This window comes from Ambystoma mexicanum, chromosome 6p (genome assembly GCF_040938575.1).
Source record: "Ambystoma mexicanum isolate Mex_15411 chromosome 6p, UKY_AmexF1_1, whole genome shotgun sequence".
Taxonomy (NCBI): Eukaryota; Metazoa; Chordata; class Amphibia; order Caudata; family Ambystomatidae; genus Ambystoma; species Ambystoma mexicanum.
Window position 1 is genome coordinate 96895998 of NC_090935.1, and position 23925 is coordinate 96919922.

The 23925-nt window shown below is 47.8% G+C and overlaps 1 protein-coding gene across 1 annotated transcript in view; it reads right to left on the bottom strand.

The window, feature by feature from the left end:
- Positions 1-23925, bottom strand: part of RGP1 (RGP1 homolog, RAB6A GEF complex partner 1) — a 206833-nt gene that overhangs the window by 101784 nt on the left and 81124 nt on the right. Inside the window, exon 3 of the mRNA XM_069626776.1 lies at positions 11183-11319. Coding sequence (XP_069482877.1) covers positions 11183-11319 — 137 coding nt within the window. The remainder of the gene's footprint in view (positions 1-11182; positions 11320-23925) is intronic.

Here is a 23925-nt window from a genome sequence, read left to right on the forward strand (position 1 = left end):
ACTGAAGTGTGCGATAAAAATCTGAAGATGGCTGCCAGAGGAGGGGCTTAGGAAGAGGCCTGTCATTGGATGGGGGCAGTATGCCCAGAGGACAGTGATTGGTTTAAAGGAGAAATACAGTTTGTAAGTGAAAGTGAAACTGTTTTTTTCTTTTACAGAGGATTCCCAGCCTGACGACGGGCAATATTCATGAGCATGTGAATCCATGCCAGACCTCATGCTGGAGAATGTAAAGATTCACAAGTCCACATTTGAACAATACTTAGGAAGTCCATCTCTAGTCTGTCCAGAATTCATCTGTAACAAGGTGATCTTATTACGCAGGTTTCTGTAAAATTTTACTATAGAAAGGTCCCAGTTACTGCTGAAGCTACAGAGGGTTTAGAGTACCATAGCTAGGTGAGCAATCGGACACTGAGGTCACCCAGAGACCCTGCGTGGGGATTAAAGAAGACCCCTTACCCACTCACCTTGTCTTGCTGTTGGAACAGAAAGCTGAACATCTGGAAGGCCTGCCACTCTGGTTCAGGGATTGAATCTCTGCACCCGCTTTGCAAGCACTCCAAAAAGAAGTTACGGAAAAGCTCCATCTCTCCAGTGACCAAAAAGAAACTGGCTGTAATGCTCCTACCCTCTTATCCGGAAGGGGCTGATTGAACAAGTTGTCTGCCCAAAGGCCCCATTTCCCCAAAGCTTCTGGCCATCCCTTCATCGCCTGTCCCAGCTGGTCCTGTTAACCACATCTCAGGACAATTATAATCTGGCAAGCATGCTGGTTCTATAGCCCCTTTCCAGGAAGCACCAGCGACCTGTGCTACTCTTTGCCACCGGACCGCATCACTGAACTTGCCATCCGGGGGTTCAAAGGAATGTGGTCCTGAGGACGAAACATGAATAATCCTTACATGGGGTTTCCCTGGACATCGAGCACATACCTCGATTTGTGCTGCTGAGCCTGTGGACATCGCCATTACCTAGCGTTTCCGTGGAACATCCCCCTCAATCCCAGCGTCTGCCATCTGTCATATCCAACTGGAATTCCTAGTATGGCTGTTCACAACCCAAAGACTAACTGATGTCTTTGTCCCCCTTGAATTATATTTCAATGAACATTTCCTCCTTCCTAAAGGTTGGGAAAAACTTGACTTGCTTCTTAAATAGCCGTCCTCATGCCTGAAAATACCTTTACAGAACTGCTGAACTCAAGTTTTTACTAACCGGTAAGTGTAGTGATTTTTCTCTTTGTCTTAACTATATAAAGATTATATGAAGCTAAATATATATTGTGTGAACAATCTTAATTTGGGTCTATTTAAGTACTTGATGTACCTGTCAGCCGACCTGATCCCCTCCTGGGAGACGGGCCCGGGCTGCTCTGCCACACCACCCCTTAGAGAGCCTACAGTACACAAAGGGTACCCTGTGACCCAAGTGACGTTGATGGACCTGGGCTCTGCAAAAAGTGTTAAAAAAAATCCCCATAACATTCCATCAACTGGTGCCCTGACTTCAGACTGCGCAGGGAGAGCGGTCTTCGTGGGGTTCTTGTAACTCAAATGGTACCCCACCTCGCTGTTCCTGCTGGTCTTTCAGAGAGCTGGAACCACAGATCTCAGTAATGCTTTGCCTTTCAAGAGTCATCCAAAGCAGAGAGCCACATCAGAGATGTCACTGGGCACAGAGTTGTCTTGTGGCTCAGGTTGCTCCTCTCTGCTTTGGGATGTGTCCAAGCCATTGACACAATTTAGGTTCAGATTCCCCCGCCTTAAAAGATATTGGAAGAGAAGCTTGCAGACAGTCTACAATCACATCATGGGCCAATGCACAGGATTTGGATTCAGCATTGAAAACCACATATTTTGTCCATATATTATCTACCTTTGACTCAGGTTTCCTGGGCACAATGTAGTTAATACTGCACATCTGCAAGGTCTGCAAGGTCTGCAACCTGCAGCTCTCCAGATATTTTGCACTACAACTCCCATTATCCCTCACCATTAACAATGCTGGCTAGGACTGGTGGGATCTGTAGTCGAAAAAATCTGGAGAGCCAAAGGTTGCAGAGCCCTGCGTAGTCATATTGGTATCCCCTGAGGGAGACAAGTTTAGCTTCAAAACTTCCTCGGATTTCACATGCAAGAGTGCCACCCAGTCGGTGTGTGCCAAGGAACAAGATACAGATTCCTAAATGATATAATGTCGGAAGGTACAGCATATAGTGTTACTGCCACCATATGGGATTACTTGATCAGGCAAATCGCATGTTTCCTTTTGGGCACCCCTCCCTGTGAAGTTTTTGGTCTCTTAAGGGACCCATGAGGGGAAATAGGTTGGTTAACCAGCACTCGGTAAGTAAAAACAGATGTAGGCCTCCTGCCGCAGCCACAGGTCAGGACTTTGATTTAACAATGTGTTCCTCCCTTCTGGTGCAAGGAGGATGGGCAGTATGCTAGAAGAAAATATCTGAAAAGCATGGATGATGGAAAGGCAGATAAAACCTAGAATGTGTTTAAGGCTGGCAGAAATCAAAACAGAAGATCAAGCTTCATGTAGACCACGTGTTAGGTCACCCTCCAGCCTGGCTACAGACAACCAAGAATTTCCCCATTTAATGCTTCTGCTTTGGGTTGTGTCTTGCATTGAATACACGCTAATCACTTGTCACTAGTGGTGGTGGTTACCATTTTGTTTTATTACTGCATTCTGTCAATTTATTTTGCCATTACAATTGTGTGAGGGCAAGGCTAAGACTGTGATCTAACCTCCCTGCACACCCAGTATCTCTGAAGAACAAGTTACTTTCTTACCTGGTAACGTTCTTTCGATGGGATGGTCCGACGACGTATTCCATATCTATGACAGGTAATCACCACAGCTGTGCTGCTTCGGAAACTTTTCCGGCGTCTGCGTCCTGCGTCGATGACGTCGATACGCCGACGTCTAGGACCTCCTCCGACGTCCGACGTCATCCGATGTGATAAGTAGGACGCACGACGCCTGTAGCCTCAGTTGTAGTTTTTTCCCCCAGAACGTGTGACAGAAGTCAACTGCCAGTCAGACACAAAGCCTTGCGGAACGTAAGCTGCAATCGCAAAAGAAATTCTGCAGCGGGGAAGGCAGGGCGGGAGCGATATGGAATACGTCGTCGGACCATCCCATCGAAAGAACGTTACCAGGTAAGAAAGTAACTTGTTCTTCGAGGGGATTGGGTCCTCCGACGTATTCCATATCTATGACAGACTCCCAAAGCAGTACCAGAGCAAGGAGGAGGGAAAGAATTTATAAACAAAATTAGAATAGCCAATCAAATAGCAGAGCAAAGGACCGCCTTGCCAAAGGCCAGATCCTGCCCTCTGATGGAATCGAGGGAATAATGCCGTACAAATGTACGTACTGAAGCCCAGGTGGCTGCATCACAGATGTTGCGAATAGGAACACCCCTCTGCAGGGCAGTAGATGCAGCCATGCCCCTGGTAGAATGGGCCCGCAAGCCAGCCGGTGGGTCCTTACCCGCCAAGCGGTAACATTCCGAGATGGCCAAAACAATCCAGCGGGACAAAGTCTGTTTCGTCACAGCTTGCCCCAAACGCTTACCAGCGTAACCAATAAAGAGTTGATCGTCCACTCTGACCCGGGACATGCGTGAAACATAAAAGCTTAAAGCTCTCCTAGGATCAAGCCTATGGAGCCTCTCCTCTTCCTTACCAGGATGCGGAGGAGGATAGAATGCCGGAAGAACAACCTTCTGGGCTAAATGAAATTCCGTCACTACCTTCGGAAGAAAAGAAGGACGAACTCGAAGGACAACCCTGTCCTTGTGAAATACAGTGAAGGGTGGCTTAACTGAAAGTGCCTGCAACTCACTCACTCTGCGAGCGGAAGGAACCGCAACTAAAAACACAGTTTTCAGAGTTAACAGCCTCAAAGGGCAAGAATGTAAAGGCTCAAACGGAGCACCCATAAGAAACCTAAGAACAAGGTTTAAATCCCAACCGGGCACCAGGAAAGGTGACGGAGGGAACACATTAGTGAGCCCTTTCAGAAACTGTGAAATTAAAGGGATCTTAAAGTAAGAACACTCATCAGACGAGCGCTTAAAGATGGACAGCGCTGCCAGGTAACCTTTAATGGTACCCACTTGCAAGCCCCTGTGGGCCAAAGAAAGCAAAAAGGACAGAACCATGGGGATGTCACATGCAAAAGGATCCACATTCCGAACTCTGCACCAGTCGCAGAACTTACGCCAACGGCAACGGTACAGAGACTTAGTTGCTGGCCTTCGGGCCGAAAGCAACACCTCCATCACATCTTCAGGGAGGTCCCAATCCCTATACCTCAACCTTTCAGAAGCCAAGCGTGAAGGTTGAGGGATCTGACCTCTGGATGGAGAACCAGACCCCCCTCCCGTGAGAGCAGATCGTCTCGGTAGGGAAGACGACGTGGAGGGCAGATGGACAAGTCGAGAAGGTCCGGGTACCACGTCCTCCGAGCCCACGCCGGAGCAATGAGGACCATCCGGGAACCGAACTTCCGCAACCTCCGCAGCACTTGCGGGATGACGGGGACTGGAGGAAACGCGTACAGCAGCGGGAACGACCAATCCACCACGAACGCGTCTCCTAAGGCCCCTCTTGGAGGAAATTCCCGCGAGCAGAACCTCCCGCACTTCCGGTTGACACTGGAGGCGAAGAGATCCACTTGAGGGGTCCCCCAAAGGGCGAAGATCTCCAGGAGAATCTCCTGAGCCAACTCCCACTCGTGAGAGATCGCGCTCTGCCTGCTCAGAGCGTCCGCCGTCACGTTTTCGACTCCGGCCAGATGAACTGCCGAGACCGAAACTTCCTGCTGGATGGCCCAGAACTCGAGCTGCATCGCCTCCCTGCACAGAGGAAGTGACCCTGCCCCCCCCTTTTTGTTGAGGTAGTGCATGGCCACCGTGTTGTCCGTCAGGATCAGGACATTCCTTCCTCGCACAGTCGGCAGAAAAGCCTTCAGGGCTAGCCTGACGGCCCTCAGCTCCAACAGATTGATATGGAGTCTGGACTCCGACGGAGACCAACGACCGCTGACTGTCAGCTCGTTGGCATGAGCTCCCCATCCCGTGAGGGATGCATCCGACACGATCGTCACCTCCGGCCAGGGAAGCCAAAATGGAGCCCCCTTCATCAAGTTGCCTTTGACGGCCCACCACAGAAGGTCCTGGGCGACCGAGGGCGGCACCTGAATCGGGTCCGACATCCTGCCGGAGGACTGCGACCATTGCATCTTGAGTGCCCACTGCAAAGATCTCATGCGCAGGCGAGCCTCTGGCACCAGAAGAATGCAGGATGCCATGAGGCCGAGCAACCTCAAGAACTCGAACGCAGGGAGCGTCTGGGCATGCTGAAACTTGTGCACCATCTGCTGAATGTGAAGAGCCCTCACCTGGGGAGGAAAACACTGCCCCAGGGAAGTGTCGAGCACTGCTCCGATGTACTGGAGCCTCTGCGTTGGCGTCAAATGGGACTTCTTTAAATTGAGGGAGAAGCCCAGCCTGTGGAGGGAGTGGCAGGTGACGGACAGATGATCCAGGACTTGCTCGGGAGAGCTCCCCCTGATCAACCAATCGTCCAGGTAGGGGTAGACGTGAATCCCCCCTTGCCTGAGATGCGCTGCCACCACCACCATGAGCTTGGTGAAAACCCTCGGGGCGGAGGTCAATCCGAACGGCAGGACCCGAAACTGAAAGTGCGAGTCGCCAACCGCGAACCTCAGGTACTTCTTGTGCTTGGGATGGATCGGCACATGGAAGTAAGCATCCTTGAGGTCGAGTGACACCAACCAGTCCTGAAGCTGAAGGGCCTGGAGGACTTGAGAGAGAGTAACCATCTTGAACTTGTCCTTCCTGAGGAGTTTGTTCAAACCGCGCAAGTCCATGATGGGTCTCAATCCCCCGTCTTTCTTGGAAATCAAAAAATAAGGGGAATACCATCCCTTGTTCCTCTCCGCTACAGGCACCAGTTCTATAGCGCCTTTCTCCAGCAGGGCTTGAATTTCCTGCGCAAGGAGCGGATCCGGACACTTCAAAGAGAGGTTCCCCGGTGGATTGTCGCGAGGCCTGTGCCGAAAGGGAAGACAGTAGCCGTGGGCTATGATCTCCAGAACCCACACATCTGAAGTAATGGCTTGCCACTCTACAAGATGCTGCGCCAGCCGTCCCCCAACCGGCGAACCATGGGACATGGCCTCATGACTGAGTAGGAGCGGCTGCGGCGTTACCCGAGGGCAAAGAGGTAACTGCCCGAGCGGCCTTGGCACCACGGGTACCCTGTCGTCCACCTCTGGTACCCCTGCGTTGGCCTCTTTGACTGCCAGCTCCCCTCGCTTTACTCGAGGACGAGTAATAGCGAAAGGAACCACCCCTCCACTGCTGTCCCCTAGGACGAAAAGGCGGAGGTTGGCGAACTGCAGCGCCCAACGACTTCGCTGCAGCTTTTGAGGTCTGCAACCTCTCAAGGCTCTCGTCAGCCTTGCTGCCAAAAAGGCGTTCACCATCAAAGGGCATGTTGAGGAGCCGGGACTGCACATCAGGAGCAAACCCCGACTTCCGCAACCACGCAAACCTGCGTATCACGGTGCTCGCCGCCATGGACCCACTGACGCAATCAGCCAAGTCCAGACCCGACTGAACGGACTCACACATGGCATCCTTACCATCCTGGACCATAGCAAGGAAACCCTCCCGTTCAACCCCTTCGGGAATATGTTCAGCCGCTAACGCAACACAGTTCCACAGAGTGTGCGTGAAACGTGACAAGGCACAAATGGAGTTGGCCGCCTGAAGCGCCATACCACCAGAAGAAAACAAACACTTTCTTCGCCCAGCCATCAAAACGTTTGTCGTCCCTATCAGGAGGGATGGTAGGGTACGACGCCTGCTTTGCCGGGGCCGTGGCCGCCTGCACCACCAAACTCTCCGGAGTGGGGTGCCTGGTCAAGTAGCAGGGGTCGCTACTGGCTGGACGGTATTTACGCGACAAGGATCTGCCCACCGCCGGGAGACTCTCCGGAGCAGTCCAAGCCGCCGCCACCCTTCTCTGTAAAGCCATATGGAACGGCAGAACCGGGTCAGTTGGGGGACCAACATCAAGGATGTCCGTCAGATCATCCTGCACAAACTCCCCTGGGGGAGCAGACCATCCCAAATACTCAGACACCCTAGCCATAAGGCGCCGGTACGAGGAATCGGCATGGGAGCCAGGCTCAGGCCTACAAAAGTCCACCTCCGGGGAGGCGTCCAGTCCACTGGCATCATGCAGTGACTGCCTCAAATCGTCAAACTGACTATGGCCCGAGACAATTTCATCAGGCACCAGACTAGGAACCAGGCCACCAGAATCCTCATCCGCCTCTGAAATAAATTCCAGGTGGCGAAAAGGCACCCGAGAGTGCTTGCTCTTAACCAGAGCCTTCCTAGGGGGTACACCCGTGACACGGGGAACCTCCGACACGAAAGGCGTCGATGGCGTCGAGAGGATCGGCGTCGACGAAATCGGCGTCGACGTCAGATGCAGCGCCTCCAGTATCGGTGGCGTCGACACAGCCCTCGAGGCCGGAGCCCCGAGCGTGTCCCTCGACGACCTGAACGTCGACGGCCTCGACGACGTCCTCGAAGCCGGAGCCTCGAGAAAGCCTGTCGACGCCCTCGACGCCTCAGACGTCGACGTCTTCCTCGAAGACTTCACAGGAGCACACGGTCTCGAACGCGTCGAGGACCGGGACCTGGAACGGGTACGGCGAGAACGAGCCTCCTTGTCCGAACGGGACCGCTCCCGTGACTCGTGCCGACCACTCATGCGAGCGGTGTCTCTCGACCTCACACGGCCGACCCCACTCGGGGGCGCGGACGGCTGAGTACCCTGCGACTCAAGAATCGCCAACATTTTCTTCCCGAAGGAAGCCCATTCCTCCGGCGTCGCACGGCTGGTGGGGTAACCGACGTGCCGGGCAGAATCCTCGGAAGAGGACCTGGAAGGCGACCGGTGACGGCGCTTCCGAGAATGCCTCGAAGAGGCTGAGGAGTGGCGAGACCCACTCCTAGAAGAAGACCGACGAGACTTCCGACGATGACGCGGAGAGTCACCCCTCGAATCATCCGTCGAAAGCCCCGCCGACTTCGACTTCCGGGGCTTGGACACCCGACCTACCGACAACTTCTTCTTACGTTCGCGTAAGGCTTTGGACGTGAGCGACAGGCAGTCAACACAGTCATCCGTGTCGTGGGCCTCCCCGAGGCACCAGAGGCAGGCGTCGTGCGAGTCAGTCACCGACATCTCGGACCCACACTCCCCGCACTTCTTAAAGCCCGGACGCGGGGTTGAAGACGAAGTAGAAGACATTGCCGAAATTCACAAACGAACAGGTTCGAAGAACCAGAAAGAACAGAACACCAAAGAGACGAGGCTTAGAACCGAGAAACACGAAGCAACACGTTCGCGGAAAAAACGGAACTGAGGCTACAGGCGTCGTGCGTCCTACTTATCACATCGGATGACGTCGGACGTCGGAGGAGGTCCTAGACGTCGGCGTATCGACGTCATCGACGCAGGACGCAGACGCCGGAAAAGTTTCCGAAGCAGCACAGCTGTGGTGATTACCTGTCATAGATATGGAATACGTCGGAGGACCCAATCCCCTCGAATGATTTTTTTTGCATTTCCGTTTGCTCTCATTACAAACAGCTCTTTATTAATAATACTGATGCATGACTACTAAATGCATCCAGCAGCAAATTAAATTCATAAGCTGTATGTATGATATCTATTTTTGTCTGAACTCCTTCTTGTACATCTTCACATTTAAAGTGTTTTTGTATTTCCTTGGACACAATAGAAATTACCTGGGCCTACTATAATCAATAAGTAGTTCCGCCCCCAAAACGTTACACGTCAGAACAGACCCCCTTTGTTAACCATGTAGTTTAGATGGCTTTGGAAAAACCAGTAGCAGCATGGTTGGTAGCCTAGACACCTGGATTTGTTAGAGGAGTTATCAAGGAAGCATGTGGATCGAGCTGAATGGCCCATTTTGGGATACACGAAGATCATATTCTTCCGGCCACATGACATAACAGACATTGCATGTTTGAAAAGCCTAAACAAATGAACAGATGCTGTCATTTGGTGATTCTTCTGACCTCTGAAACCAAACCTTCAGCTTCATGTTCCAGCACAAAGAAAATGTCCTTCAATGTCTTAAACCCTTTAAGGCAGTTTTTACTAGCAGTGAGCTTTTGCTTTAAGATCTTCAATCTTTAAATGCCTTCTGCAGGAAATACAGCCTTTTCACCATGCCATGACAATCCACCACCTCTGAACAGGTGTGGACCTAGCTGAAGATGTTTCCGCTTCTGCTTCCCAGACTGTGGTCGATTATAAATTCACAAACGGATGGGAGTCAGTCCCTCATCTGTGCATTTCAAATCCTTCTAGGAGTTACAGACAAAGAACTGCCTAGCGACTGGTATGCACAGTTTACATAGAATTGCAAATTCTGAGACAGGAAGGATAGCTCAGGAGCAACGCGTTTGTCTTGGAAGCAAGACACTGTGGCGCAACACAGGTTTGAATCTCGATCCTGTGCTTAGAAACCAATCGCTGGTATTAAGCGCGTTATAAATGACCAATAAAATAAATAAATAGTGACTCCCATCTTAGATCCTGACCAACGATGCCCCCTGGCTGGCCTTGAACCAGGCTGACAGCTCGACTGGTTGAAGAGTGGCAAATGGAGTGAGGAGACCCTGAAGGACAGCACCTGTCTCCCTGCATGACAGGGTGTAGTCAAAGCAATGTGTAAAGGCGATAAAAAAGCTAGGTTTTCAAACAGGAACACATGCTCTATGTTTTAAACACAACCTGAAGAGGCCCCAATCACATCCATGTTTCACCCTCTTATGTAATGAGAGAAACCAAAAAACACAAGTATTGGACCAAAAGGGTGTCTCACACCTGAGCATATCCCTGTTCATCATAGTCACACATTCACATCTCAGGTTATTTTATTTTTCATTTACATGTTTCACCAAATCAATGGATTATATCAGTCTTGCCTGCCTATAAAGTTCAGATGAATAAAGCAAATGAATTCTATGTAAAGCAGATATTTAGGAAGTCTGATAAAATTGTTGCCAGTCTTCCTGTGTTTTCTATAAAATCACAGTAAACAACAGACCGAGAGAGTTTGTGTATTACCCCACACACTACGGCAGAGTCTTAAGGATTTCGGCTCTTTTTACAGTGTGTATTATGTATCCATCTTTAAGAGGATATTTCTGCGACCTTTCACCATGTTGCTGGGTCTTCTCTTTTTCCAGGTCGAATAACGGCAGGCATTATTCGACCTGGAAAAAGAGAAGACCCAGCATTCTACACACTGTAAAAAGAGCAGAAATCGTTAAGACTCTGCCACAGTGTGTGGGGTAATACACAGACTCTCTCGGTCAGTTTTCTGTGATTTTATCACAAACACAGGAAGACTGGCAACAATTTTATCAGACTTCCTAAATATCTGCTTTACATAGAAAACGAATAAAACTGAAACCATTTCACTTGTAAAGCAGATGACACGTATTGTAATTAATATGACGACATATGTGTCAAATGAAATCTTAATAATTCCATGAAATCAATGATAGGACTAGCTTCGACACCTTTTTCCCTCACCCTAGACAAGCGGATTATCAGCGCTACCTAGGGGTAGACAACACATGAGGGTCTAGTCACGTTTTATTCATTTGCTTTATTCATCTGAACTTTATAGGCAGGCAAGATTTATATAATCCATTGATTTGGCGAAATATGTAAATGAAAAATAAAATCATCCGAGATGTAAATGTGCGGATAGGAGAGAAACCAAACCATTGAGAACCAGACATCTGTCTGGGTCCGAAAGTTCTTCTTTCAGGAACTACCACACACGCCGAAAACTAACACATGCACACAAAAGAAACGCACAATTACAAAGCACACATAGGATGCACCCGCAAACAGTAAGTACGAAGAACACCGGAAGAAAAGAGCTATGCGCAAGGTTTTTAGCACTAATGAATGGTCAGCAAGGGACATGCAATACCGAAGAACCAGGAAACAACTAGGATGCTTCTGACAGAAAAGGCCAATTTATGTTAAAGGGCAGCACGTACCTCGGTTTGGGACAAAGACGGTTTCGTTCTCAGCCTGGACGTCATGCTTGGCGTCCTCTGATGGAGGCAGCACCACACGGTTTTCACTGGTGTGAAACTGGCAGTGAATCTGAGCACTGGCCCACGCCAAGATCTCACTGGAAATCAAAAAGGACATAATGTGAGTTCACAGCACTGGCAGCAACAAAAAGCTAAATACGGAGGCCGCAAAGTCCACAGCAAGCCCAGGCCACCAGACCCTGTTAGCACTCATGCACTCTCTCTAGACTAGGAGTTTTCTTCACCAGTGTGTGGGCGGCGGCACCTAAAGTCACAATCTATAAACCGTGGGTTGAACCTTCCCTGGCATTTGGAGGCAAGTGAAGCCTTTGTGCTCCACTTACCTTGCTAAGCGCATCTGCTTTGAGGACACCAATCAGTCCCTATGGCTTTCAGAGCAGGAGAACTCTGTTCGACATTGTAATGTGTTCTTGTTTATTTTCCTGCTACACATCATCAGTGAAGTGCGGTAGGGACAATGTGGCCCTGCAAATGTGTTTATTGCAACTTTTTGTTTACTTGCATGATGTGGCCAGGACAGGATGGTGACGGTGGATACTTTTGTAGTGTTTGCTTTTTTATAGTCCCCTGCACTTTAGCATTTTTACCACTTAATGGCAACTCGATGTCCATACACTCTAAAATGGCCATGCCGCGTGATTTTCGCCTGTCCTTTGGTCATCTTGTAGTTTGACCTTCTTCCTGCCCTGGATTTTCCATATATGGTAGGCCCTTTCCAAGGGAAAGCTCCAGCTTTCGCAGGCAAAGTGGCTGTCTGGGTGTATCCGTCTGGACCCAGTCCATATCCAAGCCAGATGTGTCTGTTGCTAGGCAGATGCAGTGGCCACAGCCTGTCCAGGATCGGACAGACCTTGCCAATTGGAATGGTGGAGATCAATAACACTAATGGGCTGGGTGAAACTCCATCCTGGTAAAGAGGGAAACTCCAGCAGCTGTTCTTCAGATCATCATTGGAGCCAAGACTCCTATGAAGGAGAGCAGCCAGCTGCGAAACTGGAAACTTATTGTTGGACGATGACCAGCAGCCCTTTCTTCACTTGCCCGGCGAAGCTCTGTCTCTGTGCAGATCTTCTATAGACCCTTCATTGGTGCTTCGACCCCTGGACCGGTGGAAACAACCAGTACCTGCATCTGCTCAGGATCCAGCCCTGGAAGCACTCTGAAAAGTCCCAAAACCGTCCTGTGGGCTAGCCAGATGTCCTCCTGGGCTACTTCGCTGCAACGTAAGCCGTCCTAAATTGAGCCATGGGACTCTGCAGATCCCCAAGCTTATGGAACAAGAAGCCTTCTACTGAAGTTGTAGTTCTCCACCATTAAGAGGGGGTTGCAAGACCAATTTCTTTGTTTCTGCCAAGCCACAATGGTTGCCTTCCACCATTTTGTTCAAGTAACCATCACTGTTTACAGCCTGCATCAGATGAGTCCTCCAACGTCGTTGCGGAGTGGTGGTCCGGAAGTCGGTGTGTCCTTGGTTTCCAGCTATCAGGAATCCAGTTCTGGTCAATTAGAGCACGTAACCGCGAACTAGCTGGACCGAAAACCCCAACCCTTGAAGTGACACCTGGGCTTACTCCACCTGAATCAAGAAACAAGTCAAGAAGGTTCAGCGATTTCTGGATATCCTACACTGGTCCCTAAGTGAATCGGTATACAGGATGTAAATAAACATACCTCTTTTGCCCCGTCCCAATATAGGTGTGTGGGTGTAAAGCCCTAGCCCTATTTCTCTCTTGCCTAGCCATGTACAGTGGTGTTCTGACTTGGTATCCTCTCGTAAGGTGGCTGGATTGGAAGAATGTCGGTTTAAAACCTACCCTGTTTCACTAAAGTTTGACACCCTTGCAACTACTTTTTGGCTCAAGTCAACACTTGCTCAATCTTCCTAAAGATACTCCCAGCCCCCTGAAAAAAGCGTTTATTGGGACTTGTGACTCCAAGTGCAAGAGGCACCTTCTTTTCCAGCTACTGAAGGACTCTTTAAGGGCAAAACCTAAGGTTTTGTATGATGTTTGCTAACTTCTTTATTCTCAACCTATTAGTTATCAAAGTACTGATTACTTACCTGGTTCTATTTTCTTATTCACTTGCTTTGCTACACATATAGTAAATTGAAAAGTAATTCTTACTGTATTTAAAAGTGAAGTGTTAGTACTCATCGCAGAGCACACCAACATGCATATGTATATACGAGTAGCAATTGTTTTAGTGTGTTACCTGTGGTTTTTAATTTTATAAGCAATGTATAAGGCCTAAATAAATAACTATTTTTATACATTCTGCCTAACTTGTATCATTAAGAGGGATCTGTATGTGCTTAATTGAACCCATAACCACTCTCACAGCCTCCTAGGTATAAGACTTGCTGTTCAGTCATACTAAACAAAAAGAACAATACAGTTCACTCCCATTCAAATTCTTCAGAGTCCTATTGATAGAATGTGCAAGTGGAGAACTGAAGAAGCGAACAACTTTTTATTTAGCGAGAAGCTTGCAGCTTGAACATTTTTCTACTGTATGGGACGTATATTTAGGCCTCTTTCTGGGGAGATGTATTTGACCACATGTACCTTGTAGTATTTACTCTGCTTCAGCAAATACCGGCTATTGTGTTTCTGTGCCTGGTCCTGAATATACCATGCTCTCTGTGATCTCTGGGGGATAGCTTAGGGGCAATGTGCTCACCGTGGAAGCAAGACGACGTGGGGCAATCACAGGTTCGATCCCCTGGTCCGTGCTTAGAAACCTCTGGGTATTAAGCGCGTTATAAATAACCTATCTATCATATCATGCTATTCAACCCCCATCTATGTGGACTCAGACACTGGTACTTAAGGTGAATAATGGTGCTGGAAAGAAGTGCACAGCCCTCGGAAAGATGACTGATTTCAGGACATCATAGTGTTGTTGACAAAATCATACGAATCCAGGAAGCAGATAGCTAAAGAATATGGACAGGCTTTAATGCATTTTACATGTGAAATATGTTTTTGTATGGGATTTTAGTCATGTTCACTTTTCCCTCTTCTCCCTTTCTTTGTTCCCCATTCCGACTTCGAAAAGCCATATGTATTTTCACAATATGGGTGTTTTAGATTAAGTTGAGGTGGTTTTGCCTTTGATATGTGGCTATTGGCTGGAGATCTGTTGCTATTGTTACGTGACACTAAATGTTTTGTGACAAAATAAATCTTTTGGTATTCAAAAATAGGAACATGGCATTAAACAGGAGCAAGGTCTGCACGAGAAGCCCCTAGTCACTGAAAAAAGGAATGATCAACAAAGAAGATCTGAAGAACATATAAGTTGGTGTAGTCAAGTCTGCAGGAGTTCAAAGAAAAGGTCCAGGGGACGTGGTTCCACAGGTGCATTCGGTAACCAGTGATCACATTATTGTTTTCTGCAAAGAGACAATAAATGAAGGAGTAAAAATAAAGAGGGTAAAAAAAACAAAATATAGGCAATAATATACTATTGCAGGTTTGAGTTTAAGTGGGGAAAAAAGTCCAATTAGACTTCAGTTAAAAATAGTATAAAAGGGAGGACAACAAAAAAAAAAAAAAAAAAAGGAGGGTGGGGTTTAAGTGGTCATGGGTGTTCGGGGGTGTCCACCCGTGAAAGGTATTTGCAAGGAAAAATTAGGTAGTAAGTAATATAGTAAAAGTGAAAAGTTGGTGAAAAGACATTGAAAAACCGCAAAACCAGGATTTAAATTATTAAAAAGGTCCACTAGATGGCAATCACAGACTATAGAAACAGACTGCATGTAGATAATATGCACGATGTAAAAGGTATGCTATTTTTAAGTTAAAGATTTTGTTATGTATACCTTTAGATGTAATGTCAGCTTTAAAATCATATTTAACCGTGTGTTATATCATGTTTTCCATAGGTCGTGGTTCAGTACTTGGCAAGGACTGTATTTATTTTTAAACCTTTGTATTGAAGTTTTGTAAATATACTCAAGGAGAAACAATATAAACATATAAAAAACAAAAACCCCAAAGCAGGGCAAAAGCAGGGCAGCATAGGTACCAAAGAACACTTTCCGAGTATTCGGCACAAAATAAAAGCAAACGACATAATGATGAGCGGGGGTATCTGGGTACACATTGCAGGGATTTCAGCACTGCACGCATCACAAGGTCTACCGGGCTAATCAGCAGATAAACTGGCAAGATAGAGCCCAATCGCTCAAGGGAGCTTATCGTCAGGGCGAGAAAACATAGCCTGCAAGACAGCCCTACAGGCTTCCAGGTTCGCAGTGGGCTCATCCATGCCTCTATTCAATGCCCTGCACCATTCCACCGTCGCTGCAGTGCACCACTTCAACCAATCCCTCCACTATACAGTATAGTTAGGGCCTGCACACACCTTCCAATACATGGCAATTCTGCGTTTAGCGAGAATGCAGGCCAGGTCCATACTTTTAACTATATGCCTAGACTTATCTGGTCGGGGATGTATACCAAGTAGGCATTCTGTAGGGGTCCACTTGTATGTATGCATACCCGCCGTCCTCTAGTGCATGTTGGATTTGAAGCCAAAAAGAGTGCACCTTCGGGCATAGACAAAACATATGTAGGAAGTCTGTAGGTCACCGGCACACCATGGACATCTGGAAGGCACCTATTTATTAAAACATGCAACCTCTTTTAGTGTCATGTATGTCCTGTACAAAATGTTTAATTGCAGGAGGTGAAATAGTGCATTCCTAGAAACCGTTTTTGCAAACAATAATGCAGTATCCCCCTGCCTATCTTCTTGCACACATTCTAAGTCTGCCTCCCACGCTCCCTTGATTTGTGTAACTTGAACACTCGCTCCGGCAATCAGGTTCTGATATAGGCATGTCACAGATTTCCATCCATCCTCCAGGCCATCCTCCAGGCCATAAATTGGGTTCCTCTGGCCATATGGGCCATTGCACCTTAGCAAAGTTAGTAAGCCTCATGTACCCCAGGAAGCGTGCCCTGTTTATTCCATACTCATCAGCCACCTCAGAGAAATCCCTGAACACTCCACACAAAGACATCCCCCAAGTGGCAAGGCCCATCCCTTCCCACCTCCTGAATAAGGACAAATCACACTTGTCTCGACATAGGCGCGCAGAGAGGGTTATATCTGTGGGGTATGCGTATCCTAAGCCAAGGACCTTCCCTAGCCTATTCCAGATCATCCTCCCTAGGTCCAACATGTACAACCTATTTGGTAAGCAGCCATCTGCAATCCACAAAGCCTCCTTAAGAACAACCGGCCTCACAGCACCATGCATCAAGGTACCTGCTGTTGCATCGCCCACCAGATGTTTAGCCAGGTCCTGTGCCTGAGCCAACAGGGTGTAGAGCTTAAACCACGGCGGTTGGACTCCACCATCCTCACATCACAGCTTTAGAGTAGATAATGCTATTCTATGTTTCTTCCCGCCCCAAAGAAACCCATTCACGAGGGAGTCCAGGGATTTAAAGAGCGAGCACGGGAAAAGGAATAAAACATTAGTAAAGAAGTACAATAGATGGGGCAACACCACCATTTTGACTAATGCGACTCTCCCCATCAACAAAAGCGGCAGTAAGCTAAAAAATTTCACAGACGCAGAGATCCCTTTTACAGCACCCACCATATTATCCTCGTGCCACATGTTGACTCCCGGATATCGGAATGACCGAGTTTGCCTTCTAATACCTAATCTCAGGAGGACTTCTGGGATACAGGTACGATGTCTAGCAAGCGGGAAAATACAGGAATTCTCCTTGCTAAAGGAGATGCCAGTATGCCTTGCAAAGTTATCCAACACCTCCAACACCATAGGGTGATCATAGCGAGATCAAACGATGCATCCCGTCAATCAATATCCCGGCATCCTCAGACTGTAGGAATACTGCGAGCGGCCCAAACACCAGTAGGTATAGCATTGGTGACAGAGGACAGCCCTGCCTGGTGCCCCTGCGTATATGCCAGATGGTGACTATATGTCTACCTGTACATACCTTTGCCGCAGGCATGGAATAAATCAGTTTAACCCATCGAATGAACCTGTCACAAATTCACAAGCCGTCCAGTGCAGCATAAATCCATTGCCAATTCATGGAATCAAAAGCATTGATGCAGTCTAATGAAACTACTGCATAGGGCGCATCATGCGTCCAGTCTGATTCTGGTGTATTAGAGATCGAATTACATGGTTTAGCCGACTGGCCAATAGTGCTGTTAGAATCTTAACATCCTGGTTTAGCATCGACAGTGGCCTATGGGAGTCGCACAGGCAGCGAGGTTTCCCGGGTTTAAGAATCGGGACTATCGTAGATTCACACATACTATCAGGCAGGCTTACTGTCTCATATGCTTCCTCAAATACTCGGCAGAGCACTGGCACGTCACCATGGGTTTTATAAAACTCAGACGGTAGCCCATCTCCGCCCAGGGTCCTACCAGATTGCAGCAATACTATAACACACTGCAACTCATCCTCATATGGGCGCCTCTAGTGCCGCGGCCTGCTCTGCCCTCATCTTAGGCAGATTAATATGTGCCAGCGTGTAGTGAACCTCATTCATATCTATCGGCCTGTCCACACCATCGTGCCCCTGATATTACCTGCTAAAACATCATTTATGACCGACTAGGACTTCCAGGTTTCACCACATTCATCAATATTTTTGGTAATTGCATGCCTGGGTTTCTCATTTTTGCATAGCCATGCCAGCATTTGGCATGCCTTGTCCACCTCTCCATGCATTCTAGAAGTGTATGTAGCATAGTCACATTTCCGAAGACATTCCGAGGTTTCACTACACATTAAATACAAGGGCAGTAAGACCTCCTCATTCGGGCCCTCTCCACCGTTCACCCCCGCAATCGTCCTCCACCCTACTGAACTCTGTGGTCAGAGTTTTCCTAACGCCACCCACCCTTGGCAATCGCACCACCTTCAGAGTCTCCCAGATCGTGCTCCAGCTATCCACACTACCTATGGTAACATTCAAATTTTCCTGTAGCGCATCTGCCAACTGGCCCTGGAACACATCAGAGAGAGCGTTTACAGGCATACGCCATGTTGGAACCGGATCAGTCGAGCCGAGGAGGGACAAGGTAACAATCAGTGGGGAGTGGTCATAAATGATCCTACCAGCCTACACTGCATTCACAAATTCAAGCAAACATTCCTTCCCAGTAAATTGGTAATCAATCCTAGTATGGACCTTGTGTGGTGGGGAATAATAGAAATAACGTCTACTATCTCCGTTGACAGTTCGTCAGGTGTCAACTAAAGAGAGATCTTGTAGCATGGTGCGCAGAGTCTCTGACGCAGGGGATGGTTGCGCATATCAACGATCAGACCTGCAATTAAAATCGCCCGGCCCCCCATATCCAAAAAAGACCCCTGTGATGTGTCAGCCTCTTATATAGGGAGCGAAAGAAGGCAGGTGCATCATGGTTTGGGGCAGAGGAGTTCACAATACATACTACTCTATGTTCGATGAAGCCCCGTCACCATTATAAACCTGCCCTGGATGTTTAACCTTTTAGCCATCCACCCATTATCCGTGTCGGAGGCTGCCGTACTTTGTGGTGCGGCCCGACGTGGCTGTCTCTGCGTGGTCCGCATCAGAGGTAGTTTCTTCAGCACCTTCGAGCACCGTTTCAGTTACTTGCTCAGTGCTTCGTCTGGTCTCGGGCTGTACTTGTGGGATGCAGGAAAAAGGGCACAGACCGGACTACGGAAGCTGAAATGGCTTCTACTCCAGGGTTTGGACCATTTAGTAATTATTCCGACGCCACGGGCAGGGTGGAACTCTCTCCACTCTCCCCACATTCACCACCCCTGACTCCTCATAGGAGTGGCAACCGCTTATCGGAAGTTCTAGCCCTAAGTGCTAAAAGGAGACAGAAGCTCCAGAAAGATCATCTTATATTTGCCAAACTCCTGCTTATCAGCAAAGATCTCAAGAGTGACTTCAAGACTGATGGCAAAGTGGCATGCCCCCCTTCACCCACTTCTATGCTTCCTCAGTCAAAGGTATCTAACCCTCATGATGACCAAGGAGTGGTACATGGGATGTTTTTAGAGAATATGGATCTTGATAATTCAGAAGGCCACATACCGAAGGGCGCCCAATCTGTTCTTACTCAGCAAACATTAAAAAGGGGAGCAGTCAGGAGGGAAGTCCGCTCTAAGTACTGATATGGGGTTGGGTGTTCCCAAGGCATATGAAAATTGTCTATTACTTAAGGAACAGAAGCTGTAGGACCTTGCGGCATGCTCTAACACTGAGGAATTTCAGAGATGGTTGGTGTCTAGGTCCAAACACGCTTTTGTCATCTTTGCCAAACCCGCAGAAGCCCTATCACAAAGATCTTAAAAGAATGGATAAATCCTCCCAAACCTCCCTCATTCAGAATGGCCTCCATCAGGGCTGCCTCTCTCAGGTCTGTCCTTGCAGGCGAAGGCTCCTACTCCCGATCCCTGCTTAGTGAGTGATGTATCACGGGAGGTCACTCAGCCGCCTCCCAAGCCAGTCATCCTACCGACTCCCCCACTTCTTAAGGACAACCGACAAAAAAAAAAAAAATAAATAAAAAAAATAAACAATGGCAAATATCATGGATTCGAGTTTAAGGAGTTTTGTTTCCGATTGTAGAAACTTTATCATCACCAACGTTGATAAACCGAGCCAATTTGAATTAAGGGAGGCACACAAACATAAAACTTTTTCTTGGCTTAACCTAAAAGTGGGTCCTAATTGCGTCAGACCTCAGGATTTGAGGGTCCTCCGCAGAATACAGATTGACAAGTGGTGCCTCACTGATAACACTGACTGTATCATCGTGGGATGTGGTCTAGTAGTTTACCTATGTATTTCAATAGAATTTCAAACCCACAGTATATGACCTCACCCACTAATCTAAAAATTGTTCTGTTTATTTTCCGGTATGTTTTTTTTATATATTATAGATTCCTTTCTTATCCTCTTGCTTTCATGTTGTTTTATCTGCCATGTCTTATATAACTAGGCTCTGTTTTTATTTGTTTCCTGGCTGCCGTTCAATTGTTTAAGTTTTGTAGCTTTGTGCTCAGCATCGGACCTGATTATTTGTATTGGCTTGTTTGTCGGCGCCCTCATGCCTCAGGGTCAATGGTGCACGGTATAAATCAAATCAGTTTCCGCCTGGATCAACTTAAATGGTATGGACCCACACCAGAACACCCCTGGTGTATCTTGAGAACAGTTAACCGTATCCTACACACCCACATTTACAAACGATTACAGTGAGCTCCTCTCCCAATAAGTGCAGTTCCTGCAGTAGTGCTATGGAAATCTGTTTCGTACGTAAATAGGATGTAATCCGGAGCTGCCTCATAATGAGGACATGCCCTGGACGTTCCATGAGACAATCTTAAGCATGGTCAACCTTCAGAAAGTAAAAGTCTCTCCACCTTCCATCTCTACAACATGGGAAAGTAGTATCTGATCGCCACTGTGCACTTTCAATGTGCCCCGGACTGCACCGCCCCTGCACATGCGCCACCCTCACACACCACCTACATCAACCACAAGTGCCCATATTCTACCATTCCCGCTTTAACATTGCCCAAAACTAGCAAAGGTGAACTGAAACAAAAACGAACCATAAAAGTTATTAGCAACAGTTGGCTCAACAGTAGAACACCGCTCAAGCCTTTCCACCTCCCAAGAACATAAATGCTCCAGAGGTCCACGTACATGGGGGAATCCGCCATAGTGGGCTCCACCAGCGGCAAAGCCACCCGGGTTCATGGATTGCTCGTGCAATATCAGGGTGTACCAAGGTCTATCTGGGAGATCTCATCATCTCCTGAGACGTCACTGATATTCAGTGATACAGTACCATGTGCTAGTGGGTTCATCAAAAGTTTAACAACTGGGCAAGCCGCATGCTGATCTGCGAAATACAACAGGATGCGAGTCAGCCAGCCCCAGTATCTTCCGTTTTTGTCTCAGGCCCATGTGTCAGACCACATTCGTCCATCCATTGGTTGGCCTCATTAGAATGTTAAAAAAATAGTGATTTGCCTTTATAGATCACCTTGAATTTAGCCGGGTGTATTAACATGTACTTGAGTTCCAGAATACGAAGCCACTCCTTAGTTGGAACAAACATATTCCACTTCTTTTGTACTAGAGGTGTATGGTCTGCCAGCAGCGACGAACCACCTTCGATCGTGCCCTCTTCTCTAGAGAACTTAAGTATCGTCTTTCGGCCCCAAAAAGGATCCGTGCAATAATAGGGTGAGGAGGTGCACTCGGAGGCGGGCAAGCGATCCTTGCGCCCATTTAACAGTGAAGCCCTGAGATAGTTTACCAGGGCCAATTTCCTGCAGCAGTAGGTTCTCAACATAGGACGTAGGGTCAGACCCCTCCTCATCTTCCCTTAGTCCCATTGTTCAGACATTATTTCGGCAGGACCTGCGCTGGCATCTTCCGCACGTTGTTCTAGAACCCTATTTCTACACACCAACACCTCCACCGTGGTCTTCAGTGTCAGTCTTCGTGGTCAGCATCTGTTCCTCACTGTCTGCCACTCGAGAGCATAGTGACCAAACATTCGGTCATAAGAGGTTTACGTCGATCTTGACTTTGTCTACTTTGTACCCGATGGAGGTGCGTAGCGCCGCAATCACAGCTTGTCCTCCTGTTCTTGTAGGTAAGGGACATTTGCCTGTGACTCGCTATCCAGACCCGGAGGGGTATCCTTCTCCTGGCAACAAGGATAGCATACTGCAACGAATCATTGGATTCTTTCGTTTCTCCCTGGGTGGTGTTGGAGGGCCTTTCCCTGGGATCTAGGGAGGTGAGCCTGTCACGCAATACCCTCCCTAGGGGCAGAGGCAAGCAGGACCTCACCGGAAGAGACTTTTCTCCCCTCACCCCCAAACCCTGGGGACTCGCGTTCTTATGAGGAACTCCCTAAGCAACATATCCCTAACCCTCCTTCAAAGGCATCCTGTGAACAAAAATATGAAGAACCTATCAGAAATCTGTTATTGTCTTCCAAACACTCTAATTGTACCTGTGAAGGAAAACGTATGTGGTACGGAGATGAAGAAAACCACTATAAGAATTCAGAATATAAATTAAACAGAGAAGAAGTACTTTGACACTATGTAGGCGAAGTCCCACGGCAGCGTCAGGGAGGCGGAGACTTTGGAAGAGAGAGGCCCTGCGAGTTTCAAACTGGCACGCCACAGTATGCTGAAGGAAACTTGGGCATGCAGCGTCCAATGAAAAAGCATAACCCAAGTACTGTTTCCGATGTGCAGCATTGGAGAGAAGCTGAGACACGAGAGACCAATGTGGACGCAGGGTGTCCTAATCCTGAGGGAGAGTCAAATGGTGGCGTGACTCCAAACAAGTCGCGGTGGACTAGTGGGTCCGCTAACAAAGCTGATATCACTTCAATTGTGGTATCGCAGAGTGGTCCAAATGAAAGTGGATCTGCGTAACCGTATGTGGAGCTACAAGAGCCTGCACAAACATGACAAAAGGAACAGAGGGTCCCACCTCGTTACGAATCCCAGTGATGTTATCCCTGAACAATTCAGGTAACAGGGAAAGGGGAGACCCAGGAATGCTCATACTCCTCCCAATCGAGATAAAGTAACAAGAGTAAATGAAGAGATTGAGAATTATTATTGGAACAGTCATACTCATCCTAGTCAAGTTAAAGTATTGAGTGAATGAAGAAAAAGATAATCAATACTGGTACCCTTAAATTCGTACCATTCAGGATAAAGAGAGGACAGTGAAAAAGGGAAAATCTTAAAGGAATAAACGTGTCCACTAGGAGGAGAGGGGCCAACACAGCTAGAATAAGACAAGAAGAGAACGGGAAGACAAGAAAAATTTAATTGAGTGAAAGAAGGTTGAAACCTTGAAGAACCCAGTATCAGAACTGTGTCATTTGATAAAAGTAGTTGCTAAGAACAACCCAAGGATACTTTATTGAACTGAACTTGGTAAAAAACCACCTCACAGGACAAGGAAGTCATTCTCCTGTGCCTTTGTTGTTTTAATAGTGATAGGGTTAGGATAGGTTAGTTTGGACAGACAAGGAAGTCATTCTCCTGTGCCTTTGTTGTTTTAATAGTGATAGGGTTAGGATAGGTTAGTTTGGACAGTGGACTTATTTTGATTTGGACTCTCACTGATCGGTGACGAGCACCCTAGTTAGTACGGTTAGGTAGGGAACACCCTTAGCATGGGGAAAGATTGGAGTTTTCACCTTTCATTTAATAAATACCAACAATGAGATGGAAAATCAGAGTCCGTGTTCGGACCTGCCACAATACAAAGTCTGTGGAAACAGAAGGATGGAACCAATGATTCAGATGCAGTCAGACGAAATGCAAGTGACGCAAACAACACAATCAAGTTCACCCAATACCAGCGCTTTGGGACAGATGAGTGGGTGCTCTGGTCAGCAATTAACACTGCAGTTAGGACAAAGGGTGTTCCCCGGAATAGGAACAGCTACAGAAGTCTTGCCTAATGAGTCATGGGATGGAGCCGCACTGGAGAACAGCAGAAACAATTCTGTCCAGTCTACACCAGCAGAACTGGCGGTACAACTTGTGCTGTGACACACACATCTATGAAGGTACACAAACTCTGCTGAGGACGTTCAAACTATGCCCACCAGATCAA